Raw genomic sequence first — 16,838 nt, forward strand, 5'->3', positions numbered from 1 at the left:
CACTTGAACCCAGGAGGTGGAGGTTGCAGTGAACCAAGATCAAGCTACTGCACTGCAGCCTGGGTGACAGAGTAAGACCCTGTCTCAAAAAAAAAAAAAAAGAAAAGAAAAAGAAAATATCCTTAATATTTTTTTTACAAAGACAATAGATACTGTACATATATTGAATACTGATTTTTTTTGAATACTGATTTTTTAAATCACTGTTTTTAAACCTTTTTATCATGAAATATTATATATATTTTGAATAATGCCACTAGAAATATTCTTGAATGCATCTCCTGTTGTACATGTGCATATATTCCACGTGGGCGTATATATTTCCATGAGTGGACTCACTGTGTCATATTGCTTGCATGTCTTCAACATTGCCACTTAGGGCCAAAATACTTTCCAGCGTGATTGTAGCAATTCCCACCTCCTCCATCAGCAATATGAGAGTTCTCCTTGCACCATATTCTCTTCAACACTTGGTACTATCAGTCTTTTTCATTTAAGACTTTCTAGAGGTTGTGTAGTGGTATCCATTGTGGTTTTAATTTGTATTCCCTTGCTACTAAGAAGGTTAAATCTTTTTTTATTCGTTTATTAAAGCCTTGGATTTCCTCTTTTGTAAAATGAATGCTTCACCCATTTTTCTACTAGGTGGTCTCTTTTTTTCTTACTGGTTTGTACAAGTTCTTTACATCTTCTAGCTCTGAGCCTTTTGTTGATAATGTATGTTGGAGATATCTTCTACTCTGTGACTTTGCCTTTGTTCTCTTTTAATGCTGTCTTTTAAATGAATAGTAGTTCTAAGCTTTGTTGTAGAAAGACTTATCAATTTTCATGGTTCATGTTTGAGAACTATTTTCCTAATTCAAGGTCATGAAGATAGCCATCCGTATTATCTTCTAAAGGCTTTATAGTTTTTGCCTTTCACATTTAAGTCTATAATACATCTGGAATTTATATATATTTTTGAAATGAGATTTCACTCAGTCACCCAGACTGGAGTACAGTGGCACAAACATGGTTCACTGCAGCCTCCACCTTCCAGATTCAAGAGATCATCCCACCTAGCCTCCTGAGTATCTGAGACTACAGGTGCATGCCACCCCACTTAGCTAATTTTTATGTATGTGCTATATATTTTATTTTTTTTGTAGAGACAGAGTCTCGCCATATTGCCCAGACTGGTTTTAAATTTGGACTCAAGCAATCCTCCTGCCTCGGCCTCCCAAAGTGCTGGGATTACAGGCATGAGCCACAGCACCTGGCCTTGGAATTGACTTTTTTTTTTTTTTTAGACTGAGTCTCGCTCTGTCGCCCAAGCTGGAGTGCAGTGGCCTGGTCTCGGCTCACTGCAACCTCCGCCTTCTGGATTCTAGCGATCCTCCTGCTTCAACCTCCCAAGTAGCTGAGACTACAGTCACGTGCCACCACGCCCAGCTAATTTTTGTATTTTTAGTGGAGACGAGATTTCTCCATGTTGGCCAGGCTGGTCACCAACTCCTGACTTCAGGTGATCCACATGCCTCAGCCTCCCAAAGTGCTAGGATTACAGGTGTGAGCCACTGCACCCGACCTGTACTCTATATTCTGTTGCAATGGATTATTTGTCTGTCCTAGCACCAGGACAACAATGTCTTAAATTTCCATTGCTTTGTAAGTCTTGAGGTCTTGTAAAGCATGTCCTCCCACATTGCTTTAATTATTCAAGAGTGTCCTGGCAGGCCGGGCACAGTGACTCACGCCTGCAATCCCACTGCTTTAGGAGGCTGAGGCAGGAGGATCACTTGAGGCCAGGAGTTCTAGACCAGACTAGGCAACCTAGGGAGACCCCCATCTCTACACAATACAAAAAACAAAAACAAAAACAAAAAAACGAAGCAGGGTATGGTGGCGTACGCCTGTAGTTGAGGCTGCATTGGGCTGTGGTTGTGCCATTGCACCCTAGCCTGGGTGACAAAGTGAGACTGTGTCTCTGAAAACAAGATACAAAATAATTTTTTTTAAAGAAAATGTCTTGGCTATTCCTGGCCATTTGCATTTCCACAGAAATTTTAGAATTGGTTTGTCAGATTTTACAAAAATCCTGTTGTGATTTCAATTGGGATGGCATTGAATGTATTGATTTCTGCTTTATAAAGGCCTTCTTTTGGGTTTTACTCTATTGTTTTTTTTTTTTTTTTTGAGACGGAGTCTCGCTCTGTCGCCCAGGCTGGAGTGCAGTGGCCAGATCTCAGCTCACTGCAAGCTCCACCTCCCGGGTTCACGCCATTCTCCTGCCTCAGCCTCCCAAGTAGCTGGGACTACAGGCGCCCGCCACCTTGCCCGGCTAGTTTTTTGTACTTTTTAGTAGAGACGGGGTTTCACCGTATTAACCAGGATGGTCTCGATCTCCTGACCTCGTGATCCGCCCGTCTCGGCCTCCCAAAGTGCTGGGATTACAGGCTTGAGCCACCGCGCCCGGCCTCTATTGTTATTTTTATAACGTCTTTATTTCAATGCTTAATGCATGGAATTTTGGACTTTATTCTTTTGTAATATAAGCACTGAAGACCCTAATTTCCACTTTAGTTACCATTTCTTTTTTTTTTTTTTTTTTTTTTTTGAGACGGAGTCTCGCTCTGTCGCCCAGGCTGGAGTGCAGTGGCGCGATCTCGGCTCACTGCAAGCTCCGCCTCCTGGGTTTACGCCATTCTCCTGCCTCAGCCTCCTGAGTAGCTGGGACTACAGGCGCCCGCCACTGCGCCCGGCTAATTTTTTTTTTGTATTTTTAGTAGAGACGGGGTTTCACCGTGGTCTCGATCTCCTGACCTTGTGATCCGCCCGCCTCGGCCTCCCAAAGTGCTGGGATTACAGGCGTGAGCCACCGCGCCCGGCCTAGTTACCATTTCTTAATCCAATAAATTCTTACATGTACTGATTACATTGATATTTAGTGTATCTTCTTAGACGATCAGTTATTTTGAACTGTATTTTTAAACTTTAAAATGATGATTTCTGAAAAGTTTCATCTTATTACTGATTTCTGACTTAAATACACTTGGTTTAGAGATGGTCTGTAAGAGATGGTTTTTGTATCTTCTCTATCTGTGTGCCCTTCCTGGGCCATCTCATCTGTTTCCCAGCTCTATATGAGAACTCCCAGATCTTACCTCTATTCTAGCCCAACATCCTATTGTATAACTCCCTGCATGTTTTATTTCAACATGGACAAAATGTAACATTATGTTTCATTCTTTGTTTCACCTTTATTTCAACATGGACAAAATGTAACATTATGTTTCATTCTCTTCCCCACTCCCTTCCTAATCTACTAGCCCCTCTCAGTATGTAACACCACCCTCTGCATGGTTGTACAAAACCAATAACTGAGAATTTCCCTAGAATTCTTTCTTTTTCTCACTCCCATAATTCAGCCTCTTTAAAACACAGTATCAATACCTTCTTTTTGTTTGTTTATTTGTTTGTTTGTTTTTGAGATGGAGTCTCACTCTGTCACCCAGGCTAGAGTACAGTGGCATGATCTCAGCTCACTGCAACCTCTGCCTCCTGAGTTCAAGTGATTCTCCTGCCTCAGCGTCCTGAGTAGCTGGGATTACAGACATCCACCATGCCTGGCTAATTTTTGTATTTTTGGTAGAGACGGGGGTTCTGCCATGTTGGCAAGGCTGGTCTCGAACTCCTGACCTCAGGTGATCTGCCTGCCTCAGCCTCCCAAAGTGCTGGGATTACAGGCGTGAACCACCACGCCCGCCAACACCTTCTTTTACTTGCCCATGACAACTACTGCCTTAAGTCCAGATTGTCTTATTCTTTCACATAAACTCTGTAGTGCATCTCCAGATCGATCTGGACTCACCCATTTCAAACATTCCTCGTGATCTATCCTTTTTTTTTTTTTTTTTTTTTAAGAAGGAGTCTCACTCTGTGTCACCCAGGCTGAAGTGCAGTGGTACAAACTCGGCTCACTGCAACCTCTGCCTCCGGGTTCAAGCAATTCTCCTGTCTCAGCCTCTCAAGTAGCTGGGATTACAGGTGTGTGCCACCACGACCAGCTAACTTTTGTATTTTTAGTAGAGTCGGGGCTTCACCATATTGGTCATGCTGGTCTCGAACTCCTGACCTCAGGTGATCCACCCGCCTCGGCCTCCCAAAGTGCTGAAATTACAGGAGTGAGCCACCGTGCCCAGCGTGATGCATGTTGAATACTGTTTGAAATCACACAATTACGATCATGTCTTTTCCTGCATATAAATTGCAGTCCATTCTCTATTAGAAAAAAAGACTTGTTCCTTGTTCTGATGCTAGTATACCTCTACTGGATTTTCCTCATAGTCACCTTCTCAATATACTACACAGACTCCTTTCCTTTATATGGAACTACTTGCAGTTCTCAGAATCCACCATGTATTTTTCTATTTCCCTTTCTCCATACTTTTGCTCATGCTTCTCCCTTCTAGATAATTCTCGCCCCACTGTCTCTATGAAGTCTAACCTTATACCTCCTATACTTTTCTTCCAAATTCCTAAAGCTCCCTTTGTGTCTTCTTCTGTTGGTTATCCAAGTCTTTAAGTTGCTTTATATTTTACTCAACTCTTTATCACCGTTGCCTAGCACATCATCTGACACATAATCGGCCAGTATCTTGTTTTTAAGTTAGCTAGAGGACTTAAAGAGAGCTCATTTAAAATCCTTATTTTGAAAAGAGAATGAATGAATAAACTAATGAATGTAGTACACAACAAATGTCAAGATACTTGAATAAGTTTTTTTGTTTTTTGTTTTTTGTTTTTTGTTTTTGAGACGGAGACTCGCTCTGTCGCCCAGGCTGGAGTGCAGTGGCGCGATCTCAGCTCACTGCAAGCTCCGCCTCCCGGGTTTACGCCATTCTCCTGCCTCAGCCTCCGGAGTAGCTGGGACTACAGGCGCCCGCCACCTCGCCCGGCTAGTTTTTTGTATTTTGTAGTAGAGACGGGGTTTCACAGTGTTAGCCAGAATGGTCTCGATCTCCTGACCTTGTGATCCTCCCGTCTCGGCCTCCCACAGTGCTGGGATTACAGGCTTGAGCCACCGCGCCCGGCCTGAATAAGTTTTTTAACTCTCACAAAATAAAATACAAAACTAGGTACTTAGTGAAAACCCTACATGATACATTATGGTAAAAAGCATTAAAAACAGCTTGCTATCTACCTTCTTCCATCCCCCAGTGCTGACCATGCTGCCTTGAACAGGATTGTGTCGTTACAGGCTTCAGTTTCATTTGAGGATGTGACTGTGGACTTCAGCAGGGAGGAGTGGCAGCACTTGGATCCTGCCCAGAGACGCCTGTACTGGGATGTGACACTAGAGAACTACAGCCACCTGCTCTCAGTGGGTAAGCACAGCCGCCCTATGCATCTGCTAGTGAGGGTATTTCCATTCTCAGCTGCTGAGTGCTGCCCGACACCTAAACTATGTGATGGTGTCATCCTGGATGTGTCTGGGATTCAGTTCCTTTTCACCTCTGTGATTATTACTCTGTTCCCAGTGAAATGTGTTTATTTTTCTGAAAAGCGAAGGGAAACTGTCAGTGAAAGGCCCCTGAAATCCAGTCAGCTGGACCCAATCATGTATCATGTCCTGTTAACAGGGTACCAAGTTCCCAAGTCAGAGGCCGCCTTCAAGTTGGAGCAAGGAGAGGGGCCATGGACGCTGGCGGGGGAAGCCCCACATCAGAGCTGTTCAGGTGAGTGGGTGTGACCCAGACAGACAGGGACATGGAAGTCAGTCTCATTTTCCCTAGGAAAACCTGATGCCTTTGAAACATTCTGAAGATAACCCATCTTGAAAGTTCTAAACTTTTGGAGTCAATTGGAGATAGTTGACAATAGCCCTCAAATACCTAAATGCCGTTTCCATGTATGATCCTTGCCACATTATTGTCTTCTTTGATTGGCCTTTTGGCAAGAGAACTATCTCTAGTCTCTGTGCTCTGTACCACATACCACCCTGTCTTATCTAGTACCTTTTTGTTCTTCCTACTCTACCCCTGCCCCCCATCTTAGTCTTTTCTTGTACATCCAAGTGTTTTAAAATTTCTGTTGCCCAGGCTGGAGTGCAGTGACATGATCTCGGCTCAGTGCAACCTCCACCTCCCAGGTTCAAGTGATCCTCCCACCTCAGCCTCCCAAGTAGTGGGGACTACAGGCACACGCCACCATGGCCCAGCTAATTTTTGTATTTTTTGTAGAGACATGATTTCACCAAGTTGGCCAGGCTGGTCTCGAACTCCTGGGCTCAACTGATCTGCCTGACTCGGCCTCCCAGAGTGCTGGGATTATAGGTCTTTGCTGGGATTATAGGTCTTTTAATTTTAATTTTTATTTTTATTTATTTATTTATTTATTTATTTAGAGACGGAGTTTTGCTCTTGTTGCTCAGGCTGGAGTGCAATGGCACAATCTCGTCTCACCGCAACCTCCACCTCCCAGGTTCAAGCGATTCTCCTGCCTCAGCCTCCCTAGTAGCTGCGATTACAGGCCTGTGCCACCACGCCCGGCTAATTTTGTATTTTTAGTAGAGATGGGATTTCTCCATGTTGGTCAGGCTGGTCTCGAACTCCCAACCTCAGGTGATCTGCCCGCCTCGGCCTCCCAAAGTGCTGGGATTACAGGCATGAACCACCACGCCCAGCCAGGTCTTTTCTTTTATTCCAATTCTCCATATCCATTCTTTATGCCTCCTCCTATGAGCAGCTGGTCTAATGTGTTTGAACCTTGAAATTGTGTGATATTCTCTTAAAGCCTGAAGTATTGGTTTATGAGTATGTATTTTTAGTATATATAAAACACATTATACTATGTTTCTCAATTCTGTTCCTTTTTTTTCCCACTCATTCCTATGGTCTCTCCATATTTTAGTGTGTTTGTCTGACTTTATTCTTTAAATTGCTACATAGTATTTCACAATGTCCCCAGCACCACATCATACTTAACCACTCACCTAGTCATGGATGCTGGGCGTTGTGTCCAAGTCCCATCTAATACAAACAATTCTGCAATCAACTTCTACATAAACATTTCCTTACAGGGTGTGAGAATTTCTCAGGGATGTGTAGAGAAGAGAGGATTTGCGCCTAATCATGGAGTATCTCATCCAGAATAGGACTGAGTACCACCATATTATTCTCAGATTAGCTGCACTGTACAAGGGTTCTGGCTTCCTCAGTGTTTCTGCCTGCCTTGGCCTCCCAAAGTGCTGGGATTATAGGTGTGACCCACTGCGCCCAGCCAGCTCCATATTTTCTGCTGCCTGAATTGCAATTATTCTATTCCTGATTTGATTTGCTGATTCCATTGTTTTTACTACTTCATATTAGATGCTAATGACAGATATCTTTACCTAAAACATTCTATTTCTCTTGTCATGAGCATTATGAAACAAACCTACAATTGTTCTCCATTACCTAGTATATAACAATTAAACTCTTCTTTCAAGGAGATAAAAAACATGGCCACATATTTCCAATTCAACTCATATCTGTATATTTTCTGTAACCTCTGCTTAACTCCATTTTTAATATTTGTTAACATTGACCATATCTGATAGTCCTCCCTGAATCTGACTGTTTATTCTGTGCTCTATTCAGATGAGACATTTTCCACCTTGTGATCAGTTCTCACCTGTCTCACAAAATGGCTCTTAATTATTCCAGCCTATATGGCTCTTTCCTTTTTCTCATCCTCCATCGCACAAGAATTCTGAGAAAATCACAGGATTTTAGCATATAGGGTAACTGAGGCTTTTACCTCTATGTTTTCAGAAGGTCTCTGGAATTAAGAGCCTATTTCAGGCTGAGTGTGGTAGCTCACGTCTGTAAACCCAGAACTTTGGGAGGCTGAGGCAGGAGGATCACTTGAGGCCAGGAGTTCAAGACTAGCCTGGGCAACACAACAAGGTTCCATTTCTATTTCAAAAAAAAATTTTAAGAAAAAAGAGCCTGTTTCTTTTTATAGAAAAATCTATTAATTTGACAAAAAAGAATTGTATGTATTTATATAGTGCAACATGATGTTTTGAAATATGCATACATGAAGAGCCTATTTCTTATAGTATAACTCAGGGTCTTACCAAGGGAGAAACCACAGACTAATGGGAACAGAGAGTGGTTAACATAAAGATTCTTTGCAGCCGGGCATGGTGGCTCACACCTATAATCCCAGCACTTTGGGAGGACAAGGCAGGTGGATCACCTGAGGTCAAGAGTTGAAGACCAGCCTGGCCAACATGGTGAAACCCCATCTCTACTAAAAATACAAAAATTAGCTGGGTATGGTGGCCCACGCCTGTAATCCCAGTTATCGGGTGGCTGAAGCAGGAGAATCACTTGAACCCAGGAGGTCGAGGTTGCAGTGAGCCGTGGGACTGGAATAATGAGGGATTTGCTAGCAAAAAAAGAAACTCTGAAGAATAAAGGAATAGCAGATAGAAAGCACAGCAGGTTCTTCTAGGGTTGTGAGCGAGTACCCAAGGAAGAGGCTCCCTACTTCCCAGGGATGAGATTCAGACCTTGTAGGGAGGGCACAACCATGGCTTGAGGCAGGTAGAATACTTGCTATGGTGCTGTCCTGGTGGAACTTGCTGGAAACCTGCCCTCTAGGATTCCCGAGAAAACTGTTGATACAGAGGTGACTCACTGGAGCTATTCCACTACAAATCATCTGAGAGTAAACTAGGGGGTGTTGGGTGCTGCTGACTGTACAGTGCTGCGGAGGCCTGCAGGAACTAGGTGCTTGGGAATCCATATGAGCTGCAGGAGCTGGGTGCTGGAGAAGTCACCCACACTGCAGGAGCCGAGCTCTAGAGAAGACCATGAGCTCTGGGTACTGGGGACACTACATGTGCATCAGGAGCCAAGTGTTGGCAAAGATGCCCACACTACATGAGCCTGGTGCTGGACATGCTGCCCCTGCTGGATGAGCCTGTTGAGTGAGCACCCTAGAACCAGGAAGCAAGCCCCCCTCCTCCTGCAGTGTCTCTCTAGCATCTTACACTGACAAAGTTTAATATCATGCCAGCTGGCAGAAGAAAAAAATATTTAAAGAGACTGAGATCCACTTTTTAAATTTTTAATTTTTATGGGTACATAGGTATATATATTTATGGGGTACATGGGATATTTGGGGGTTTTGGAGTTTTTTATTTTTGAGAAAGAGTCTCACTCTGTCACCCGGGCTGGAGTGCAGTGGTGCAATCTCAGCTCACTGCAACCTCCACCTCCCGGGTTCAAGCGATTCTCCTGCCTCAGCCTCCTGAGTAGCTGGGATTACAGGTGCATGCCACCATGCCTGGCTAATTTTTGTATTTTCAGTAGAGACAGGGTTTTGCCATGTTGGCCAGGCTGGTCTCAAACTCCTGACCTCAGGTGATCCGCCCACCTCGGCCTCGCAAAGTGCTGGAATTACAGGCATATACCACCATGCCCAGCTAATTTTTGTATCTTTAGTAGAGATGGGGTTTTTCCATGTCTCAAACTCCTGGCCTCAAGTGATCCACCCACCTCGGCCTCCCAAAGTACTGAGGATTACAGACAAGAGCCACTGCACCCAGCCTGCATGGGATATTTTGATACAGGTATACAATGTGTAATAATCACATCAGGGTAAATGGGGCCAGATCCGTTTTTGTTGAGCAGGCAAGGAAGGGTGAATTTGGAACTGAGAGGCAAAACATTGATAACCAGCACACTTATTCTTCACTTTTCTGAAGTGGAGCATGTAGAAAATATTTAGTAAATGAATTTATTGAATTTGGGGATAGAGGCAGAGGAGGAGATTTTTTCTCTTTCAGATGAAATTTTCAAGTGTCTGCTCAGAGGAATTCAAAGGAACATACATTATATTTGGAAAGGGAAGATGACTGCATGAAATGTTAACACTCTCACCCTTTGTGTATTTGTCCTTTCTGTTATAAAACTGTGCCAAACTAAGTATCAATATGAATGGTACAGTGTCTGCTTTACAAATTCATAGCAAACATAAGCACCCTAGAAGTATACCAAAATTAGAACTAATATTTAGAAAGACAATACGTTTTGGATATGCATGGAGGAACAAAACAAGAGGCTAAATATAGATGTATATCTTCCCCTACATGAAAATTCTAAGGTGAATGGGTCCAGTTCAATAAGTCAACTCTAATCCTGACGGGTCATTCAGGGACCATGTTCTAAGTCACTCCTCTGGCATCTCCTGGGGCATCGTTGTCACCTACCTGGTTAATGATGGGTCACTGTGGAGTCCAGTGGGAAGAGGGAAGAGGAGATAGAGGAGATTTGCCCACTGTCTTAAGGCTGGCCTGCAAGTAGCATATATCACTTCTGCTCGTATTCTACTGGTGAGAACGCAGTGAGGCCAGTGGATGTTAAGTCCCAGCCACATTCTATTCCTGTGAAAGATGGGGAGAATAGATCTCAGGGGAGGGCCTGCAGATTCTGCCACAGATAGCTTTTCCTTTCCTCTTTTATACTTCTTGCTATAAGCATGTATTCCTGGAACCAATAGAAACTTGCACCTGGGGCCGGTGCAGTGACTCACGCCTGTAATCCCAGCACTTTGGGAGCCCGAGGTGGGCAGATCACTTGAGGTCAGGAGTTCAAGACCAGCCTGGCCAACATTGTGAAACCCTGTCTCTACTAAAACTACAAAAATTAGCTGGGTGTGGTGGCAGGCGCCTGTAATCCCAGCTACTCGGGAGGCTGAGGCAGGAGAACCGCTTGAACCCGGGAGGCGGAGGTTGCAGTAAGCCAAGATTGCACCACTGCACTCCAGCCTGGGCTGCAGAGCGAGACTCCAGTTCAAAAAACAAAAAAAGAAAAAAAGAAACTTGCAGCTGGTTATAGAGTTGGAGTGCAGATATCTATTTACTGTTTGTCTGTGTCAGGATGGCGTGTTGCAACTGGTTTTCCTATAGATATAAAGAAATTGGTGTTTGAGGCATATAGATTTAATGTTCAAATTCACATTAAATTTGAAGAGCTCCACTCATAATGGTATAGAGGGAAAAGGAAGAAGAAGCAGGGAGTTTAGTAAAGTGGTGAAGCTGATATGTATTAAGAACATACCTTCTGAAATATTTCTTCCATGCCAGGCTTCCCCTTCACAGGCTGCAGTTTCTTCTGGTTACTCTACTCACAATCTAGGCCTCTTACATAGTGGAGCTGGACTCCGAGGGTTCAAATCCCATCTCTCCCACTTATTTAGCTATTCGATATTCAGCAAGTTGCATGACTTCTTTGTGCCTGTTTTCTCAATTGTAAAACAATTGATAATCGTAGCTACCTCATAGGGTTTAGTGAGGATTAAATGAGCTGTTTCATGTAAAGCACTTGTAACAGTCCCTGTGCATCATAAATGGTATATAGTTGTTTTGCATTTATTAAGTGTTCTATAAAAATGTTGTGTTGCTACATGATTGCTACTATATTGTTCTGTGGGCTCTTCCATTTATCTGTGTTCATCTTGTCTGAACTACATGTCCCCTGTAGCCTCTGCTAATTGTTCTTTGTGTCATTTTCATTTCTTTTTCTTTTTAGGTGAGGCTGTTGAGAAAATGCAGCAACAGGGAATTCCTGGAGAAATTTTCTTCCACTGTGAGAGATTTGATCAACCCATAGGAGAAGATTCATTGTGTTCTATTTTAGAAGCACTGTGGCAAGATAATGACCAGTTAGAGCGATGTCAGGAAAACCAGAATAACCTTTTAAGTCATGTGAAAGTATTGATTAAGGAGAGAGGCTATGAACGTAAAAACATTGAAAAAATAATTCATGTGACTACCAAGTTTGTTCCTTCAATTAAAAGACTCCGTAACTGTGACACAATTTTGAAGCATACTTTAAACTTACATAATCATAGTAGAAACAGTGCAACAAAGAACCTTGGCAAGATTTTTGGAAATGGTGACAATTTCCCCCATAGCCCTTCCTCTACTAAGAATGAGAATGCTAAGACAGGAGCAAATTCCTGTGAACATGATCACTATGAAAAACATCTCAGCCACAAACAAGCTCTCACCCACCATCAGAAAATTCATCCTGAGGAGAAGCTTTATGTGTGTACTGAATGTGTAACAGGCTTCACTCAGAAGTCACATCTGTTTGAGCATCAGAGAATTCATGCTGGAGAAAAGTCCCGTGAATGTGACAAGAGCAACAAAGTCTTCCCCCAGAAACCCCAGGTTGATGCACATCTGAGTGTTTATACAGCAGAAAAACCCTATCTGTGTACTCAATGTGGAAAAGTCTTTACCTTCAAATCAAGCCTCGTTACACATCAAAAAATTCATACCGGCCAGAAACCCTACAAATGCAGTGAATGTGGAAAAGCCTTTATCCAGAGATCAGACCTCTTTAGACATCTGAGAATTCATACAGGAGAAAAACCTTATGAATGCCGTGAATGTGGAAAAGGCTTCTCCCAGAACTCAGACCTCAGTATACATCAGAAAACTCATACCGGAGAGAAACACTATGAATGCAATGAATGTGGGAAGGCTTTCACAAGAAAATCAGCACTCAGGATGCATCAGAGAATCCACACAGGAGAGAAACCTTATGTATGCGCTGACTGCGGGAAGGCCTTCATCCAGAAATCACATTTCAACACACATCAGAGAATTCACACTGGAGAAAAGCCGTATGAATGCAGCGACTGCAGGAAATCCTTCACTAAGAAGTCACAACTCCATGTGCATCAAAGAATTCACACCGGAGAGAAACCCTATATATGTACAGAATGTGGAAAGGTCTTCACTCACAGGACAAACCTCACCACACATCAGAAAACTCATACTGGGGAGAAACCCTATATGTGTGCTGAATGTGGAAAGGCTTTTACTGACCAGTCAAATCTCATTAAACACCAGAAAACTCACACTGGAGAGAAACCCTATAAGTGCAATGGCTGTGGAAAAGCCTTCATATGGAAGTCACGCCTCAAAATACATCAGAAATCTCATATTGGAGAGAGACACTATGAATGCAAGGACTGCGGGAAAGCCTTTATCCAGAAATCAACACTAAGTGTGCATCAGAGAATCCATACAGGAGAGAAACCCTACGTTTGTCCTGAATGCGGGAAGGCCTTTATCCAGAAATCACACTTCATTGCGCATCATAGAATCCATACTGGAGAGAAGCCTTATGAATGCAGCGACTGTGGGAAATGCTTCACTAAGAAGTCACAACTCCGTGTGCATCAGAAAATCCACACAGGTGAGAAGCCCAATATATGTGCTGAATGTGGGAAGGCCTTCACTGACCGATCAAATCTCATAACGCATCAGAAAATCCACACTAGGGAGAAACCCTATAAATGTGGTGACTGCGGGAAAACCTTCACCTGGAAGTCACGCCTCAATATACATCAGAAGTCTCATACTGGAGAAAGACACTATGAATGTAGTAAATGTGGGAAAGCTTTCATCCAGAAAGCCACACTAAGTATGCATCAGATAATTCACACAGGAAAGAAACCTTATGCTTGTACAGAATGTCAGAAGGCCTTTACCGACAGATCGAATCTCATTAAACACCAGAAAACGCATAGTGGAGAAAAACGCTATAAAGCCAGTGACTGAGAAAAATCTTCACCTGGAAATCACAACTGGGTATGCATCAGGTATCTAATAGTAGGGACGAGGAAGGCCTGATGCTGCAATTGTTGTGCAGGGGGAAATGGATATGAGAGACTGAGGCTTGAGTGAACTGAGGGCAAACAGAGCCAAGTATCCTTCAGTCCACTGGAAAGACAAGTTCCTGCATCACCACAGTGTATATGCAATTCAACGCATAGGAAGAGCCTTTAGAGAAAGCATTTGAGCGATAGTCATGTTTGGTGACATGATTCATACAGACCTCTTGAGCTTCTGGAAATAGTAGAATTAAGACCCGAGGAGATGACTTGTCATCTCCTATGCTTCACTTTTTGGATAAAGAACTTTTTAAATTCAGTACTGATTAGTTCAGCATATCCGGGGACATAAAAGTACTCACTACTGGGAAACACTTTTTCAAATTTCTAGGTTGGGGAGAAGAGTTTTCATTGTCCAAACACTGGCAGGGCACTGACATGAAGGCAGGAAATCTACTTGGGAATGCAGATATCTGTTTTTGTGATCATTGGCACTTCAGTCACAGAAAAGATTCCCATGAAAAACTGTTTTTTCCCTTCCCTTGGGAAGTCCTCATGGTATATGTATTTTAAGTGCAACAGAATTTTTAAATTTAAAGGTATAACTTTATGAATTGGGAAATTAGGCCTAGCTCTAGCCTGTGTTACAGAAACATAGTCATTGAATGATACAGACATATAAAGGTAGTAGTTGTCTCATTATTAATCCCCTGCTGGGAGAGCAGGTGAGTCATACCCTATAAGAGGTATGCATGCCTTCTAACCTGTTTCCCCAAAGCTGTCATTTGCATAAGCTGCAGGCCATAGATTCCTTATCCCCTCAGTAACTGACCCTAGAACAATGGAACTGATCCACAGCGCTCTAGATTTTCAGGCTCACCTACCAACACCCCTGCTTTCCTTGGGATTCCTGTTTGAAAAAGAATGGTTGAAAAATTAGGTTTCACTTCCTAATATTTTGTTTTTCTTCCTATTTGGTTAAGGTATATTCATTTCATTTCCTACATGCACATTAAGGGTAGTTTTGTGTAGACTGCTATGGGATAAAGTCATGTTGCATTGCAATTAGTTATTCTAAAACATAATTACAGTTTATCATAGTTGAATAACTGGAAGACTTCTCAAGAAAGATCACTGCTCTTTTTTAACACTGATATATAGACACTTTCTCATTTTCCCTTAAACTTTTTTTTACAACACTCATAAAAAGGAACTTTCTTTCTAGCATGCAATTGTATTTTTATTTTATTTTAAAATATTTTTATTAAACTGTATATAGAAAATGCATATATCATAAACATACAGCTCAATGCATTCTCAAAAATGAACATACTCAGGTCAAGAAACAGAACATGACCACACCCCAGAAGCCTTCCCCACTTTCCCTTCCGGGCAAGCCCCCAAGGGTACACACTACCTTGGCTTCTCACAGCATAGATTCATTTTGCCTGTTTTGTATTTTATATAAATTGAGCCAAACAATTATATATCATATAATTGAGCAATATACTCTTTGGCATCTGTCTTCTGTCATTCACGTTATGTATGTGAGAGTCATCCATATGTTGCATATAGTTGTAGATAATTCATTCTCATTGTCATGTTGTATCCCATTCTGTGAATATGCTGCAATATAATTTATCCATTCTACTGTTTGTAGACATTTGGGTTGTTTGCAGCTTGGGCTATTAGGAATTGTGCTGCTGTGTATTGGTGAACATATGTGTGTATTCCTGTTAGGTATGTACCTAAGTGTATCCATATGTTCAGCTATATGTTATAAAACCAGTTTTCAAGTGGTTGTACCAATGTACACTCCCAGCAACACAGTATGTGAGTTCTAGTGCTCCACATACTTGCCAACATTTGGCATTTTCCATCTTTTTTACTATAGCTATTAGTGGTGGGCATATAGTGATATGTCAGTTTTCGTTTTTCGTTTTTTTTTTCTTGTCCTCCAAACAGATTTTCGTTTTTATTTTCTTGTCCTCCAAACCATTGTAGTATCTCCCCAGGTTAGATGAGTGATGGCTGAGACCTGAGACCTAGGCCTGTTCCTCACATGACTGTACCATTTTACATTCTATCAATGTATGAGGGTTCCGGTTTCTTCACATCCTTACCAACTCTTATTATTATCAGTCTTTTTTATTATAGCTATCCTAGTACATGTGAAGTGATATTGTGATATTAATTTACATTGCCCTAATGATTAATAATATTGATCATGTTTTATTGAGAATCTTTGATGAAGTGTCTGTTCAAATCTTTTGCCCATTATCAACCGGGTTGTTTTTTTTACTGTTGAACACTGAGAGTTTTTAAAAATATATTCTGGGTATAACTTCATTATCAGTCCATTATCCTTGCAAAGGTTTTCTCCCGGTCTCTGGATTGTCTTTTCATTCTCTTAAGAGTGTCTTTTGAAGAACACAACTGCTCATTTTGATGAAGTCCAGTCTTTCCATTTGTTCACTTCTGGGTTGTGCTTTGAGTGCTGTATCTAAGAAATCCTTGCCTAACCAAAGATTACAGTGATTTTTTTTCCTGTGTTTTCTTCCAAAGGTTTTAAGTTTTACATCCAGGTCTGGCATCTATTTTGAGTTATATGGTGTGAAATATGGATCCAAGCTCTTTTTTGTTTTTGTTTTGTTTTTGCTTATGGATATTCAAATGTTTCCACACCATTTGTTTAAAAATACCCTTTCTCAATATTTTGACTTTTGTCAAAAGTCACTTGTCCAGGCCAGACATGGTGGCTTATGCCTGTAATCCCAGTGTTTTGCAGGGCTGATGAGGGGGGAATCACTTGAGGCCAGGAGTTCAAGACCAGCCTGGGCAACATGGCAAGATCCTGTCTCTAGAAAAAAATTTTTTTACATTAGCCAGGTAGTGGTGCATGCCTATAGTCCCAGCTACTCAGAAGGCTAGGGTGGGAGGATCGCTTGAGCCCAGGAGCTAGAGGCTGCAGGGAGCTATGATCCACACCACTGCACTCCAGCCTGGGTGACAGAGTGAGACCCAGTCTCTTAAAAAAGAAAAAAACAGGCCGGGCGCGGTGGCTCAAGCCTGTAATCCCAGCACTTTGGGAGGCCGAGACGGGCGGATCACGAGGTCAGGAGATCGAGACCATCCTGGCTAACACGGTGAAACCCCGTCTCTACTAAAAAATACAA

General features: G+C 42.3%; 1 protein-coding gene across 10 annotated transcripts in view; it reads left to right on the forward strand.

Annotated features, from left to right (window-relative positions):
* The window catches only part of LOC105463932 (zinc finger protein 41), a 43,690-nt gene extending 27,679 nt beyond the window's left edge, over positions 1-16,011 (forward strand). For 8 of the 10 annotated variants that reach the window (XM_071088427.1, XM_011711397.3, XM_071088426.1 and 5 more), the window contains 3 exons: positions 5,200-5,366; positions 5,622-5,717; positions 11,565-16,011. In XM_071088427.1, coding sequence (XP_070944528.1) covers positions 5,200-5,366; positions 5,622-5,717; positions 11,565-13,609 — 2,308 coding nt within the window. In that variant the 3' untranslated portion in view covers positions 13,610-16,011. The remainder of the gene's footprint in view (positions 1-5,199; positions 5,367-5,621; positions 5,718-11,564) is intronic. The other 2 variants (XM_011711416.3, XM_011711424.3) reach the window with 2 other exon arrangements.
* The last annotated feature ends 827 nt before the right edge of the window (positions 16,012-16,838 follow it).

Source organism: Macaca nemestrina, chromosome X (assembly GCF_043159975.1).
Source record: "Macaca nemestrina isolate mMacNem1 chromosome X, mMacNem.hap1, whole genome shotgun sequence".
NCBI lineage: Eukaryota > Metazoa > Chordata > Mammalia > Primates > Cercopithecidae > Macaca > Macaca nemestrina.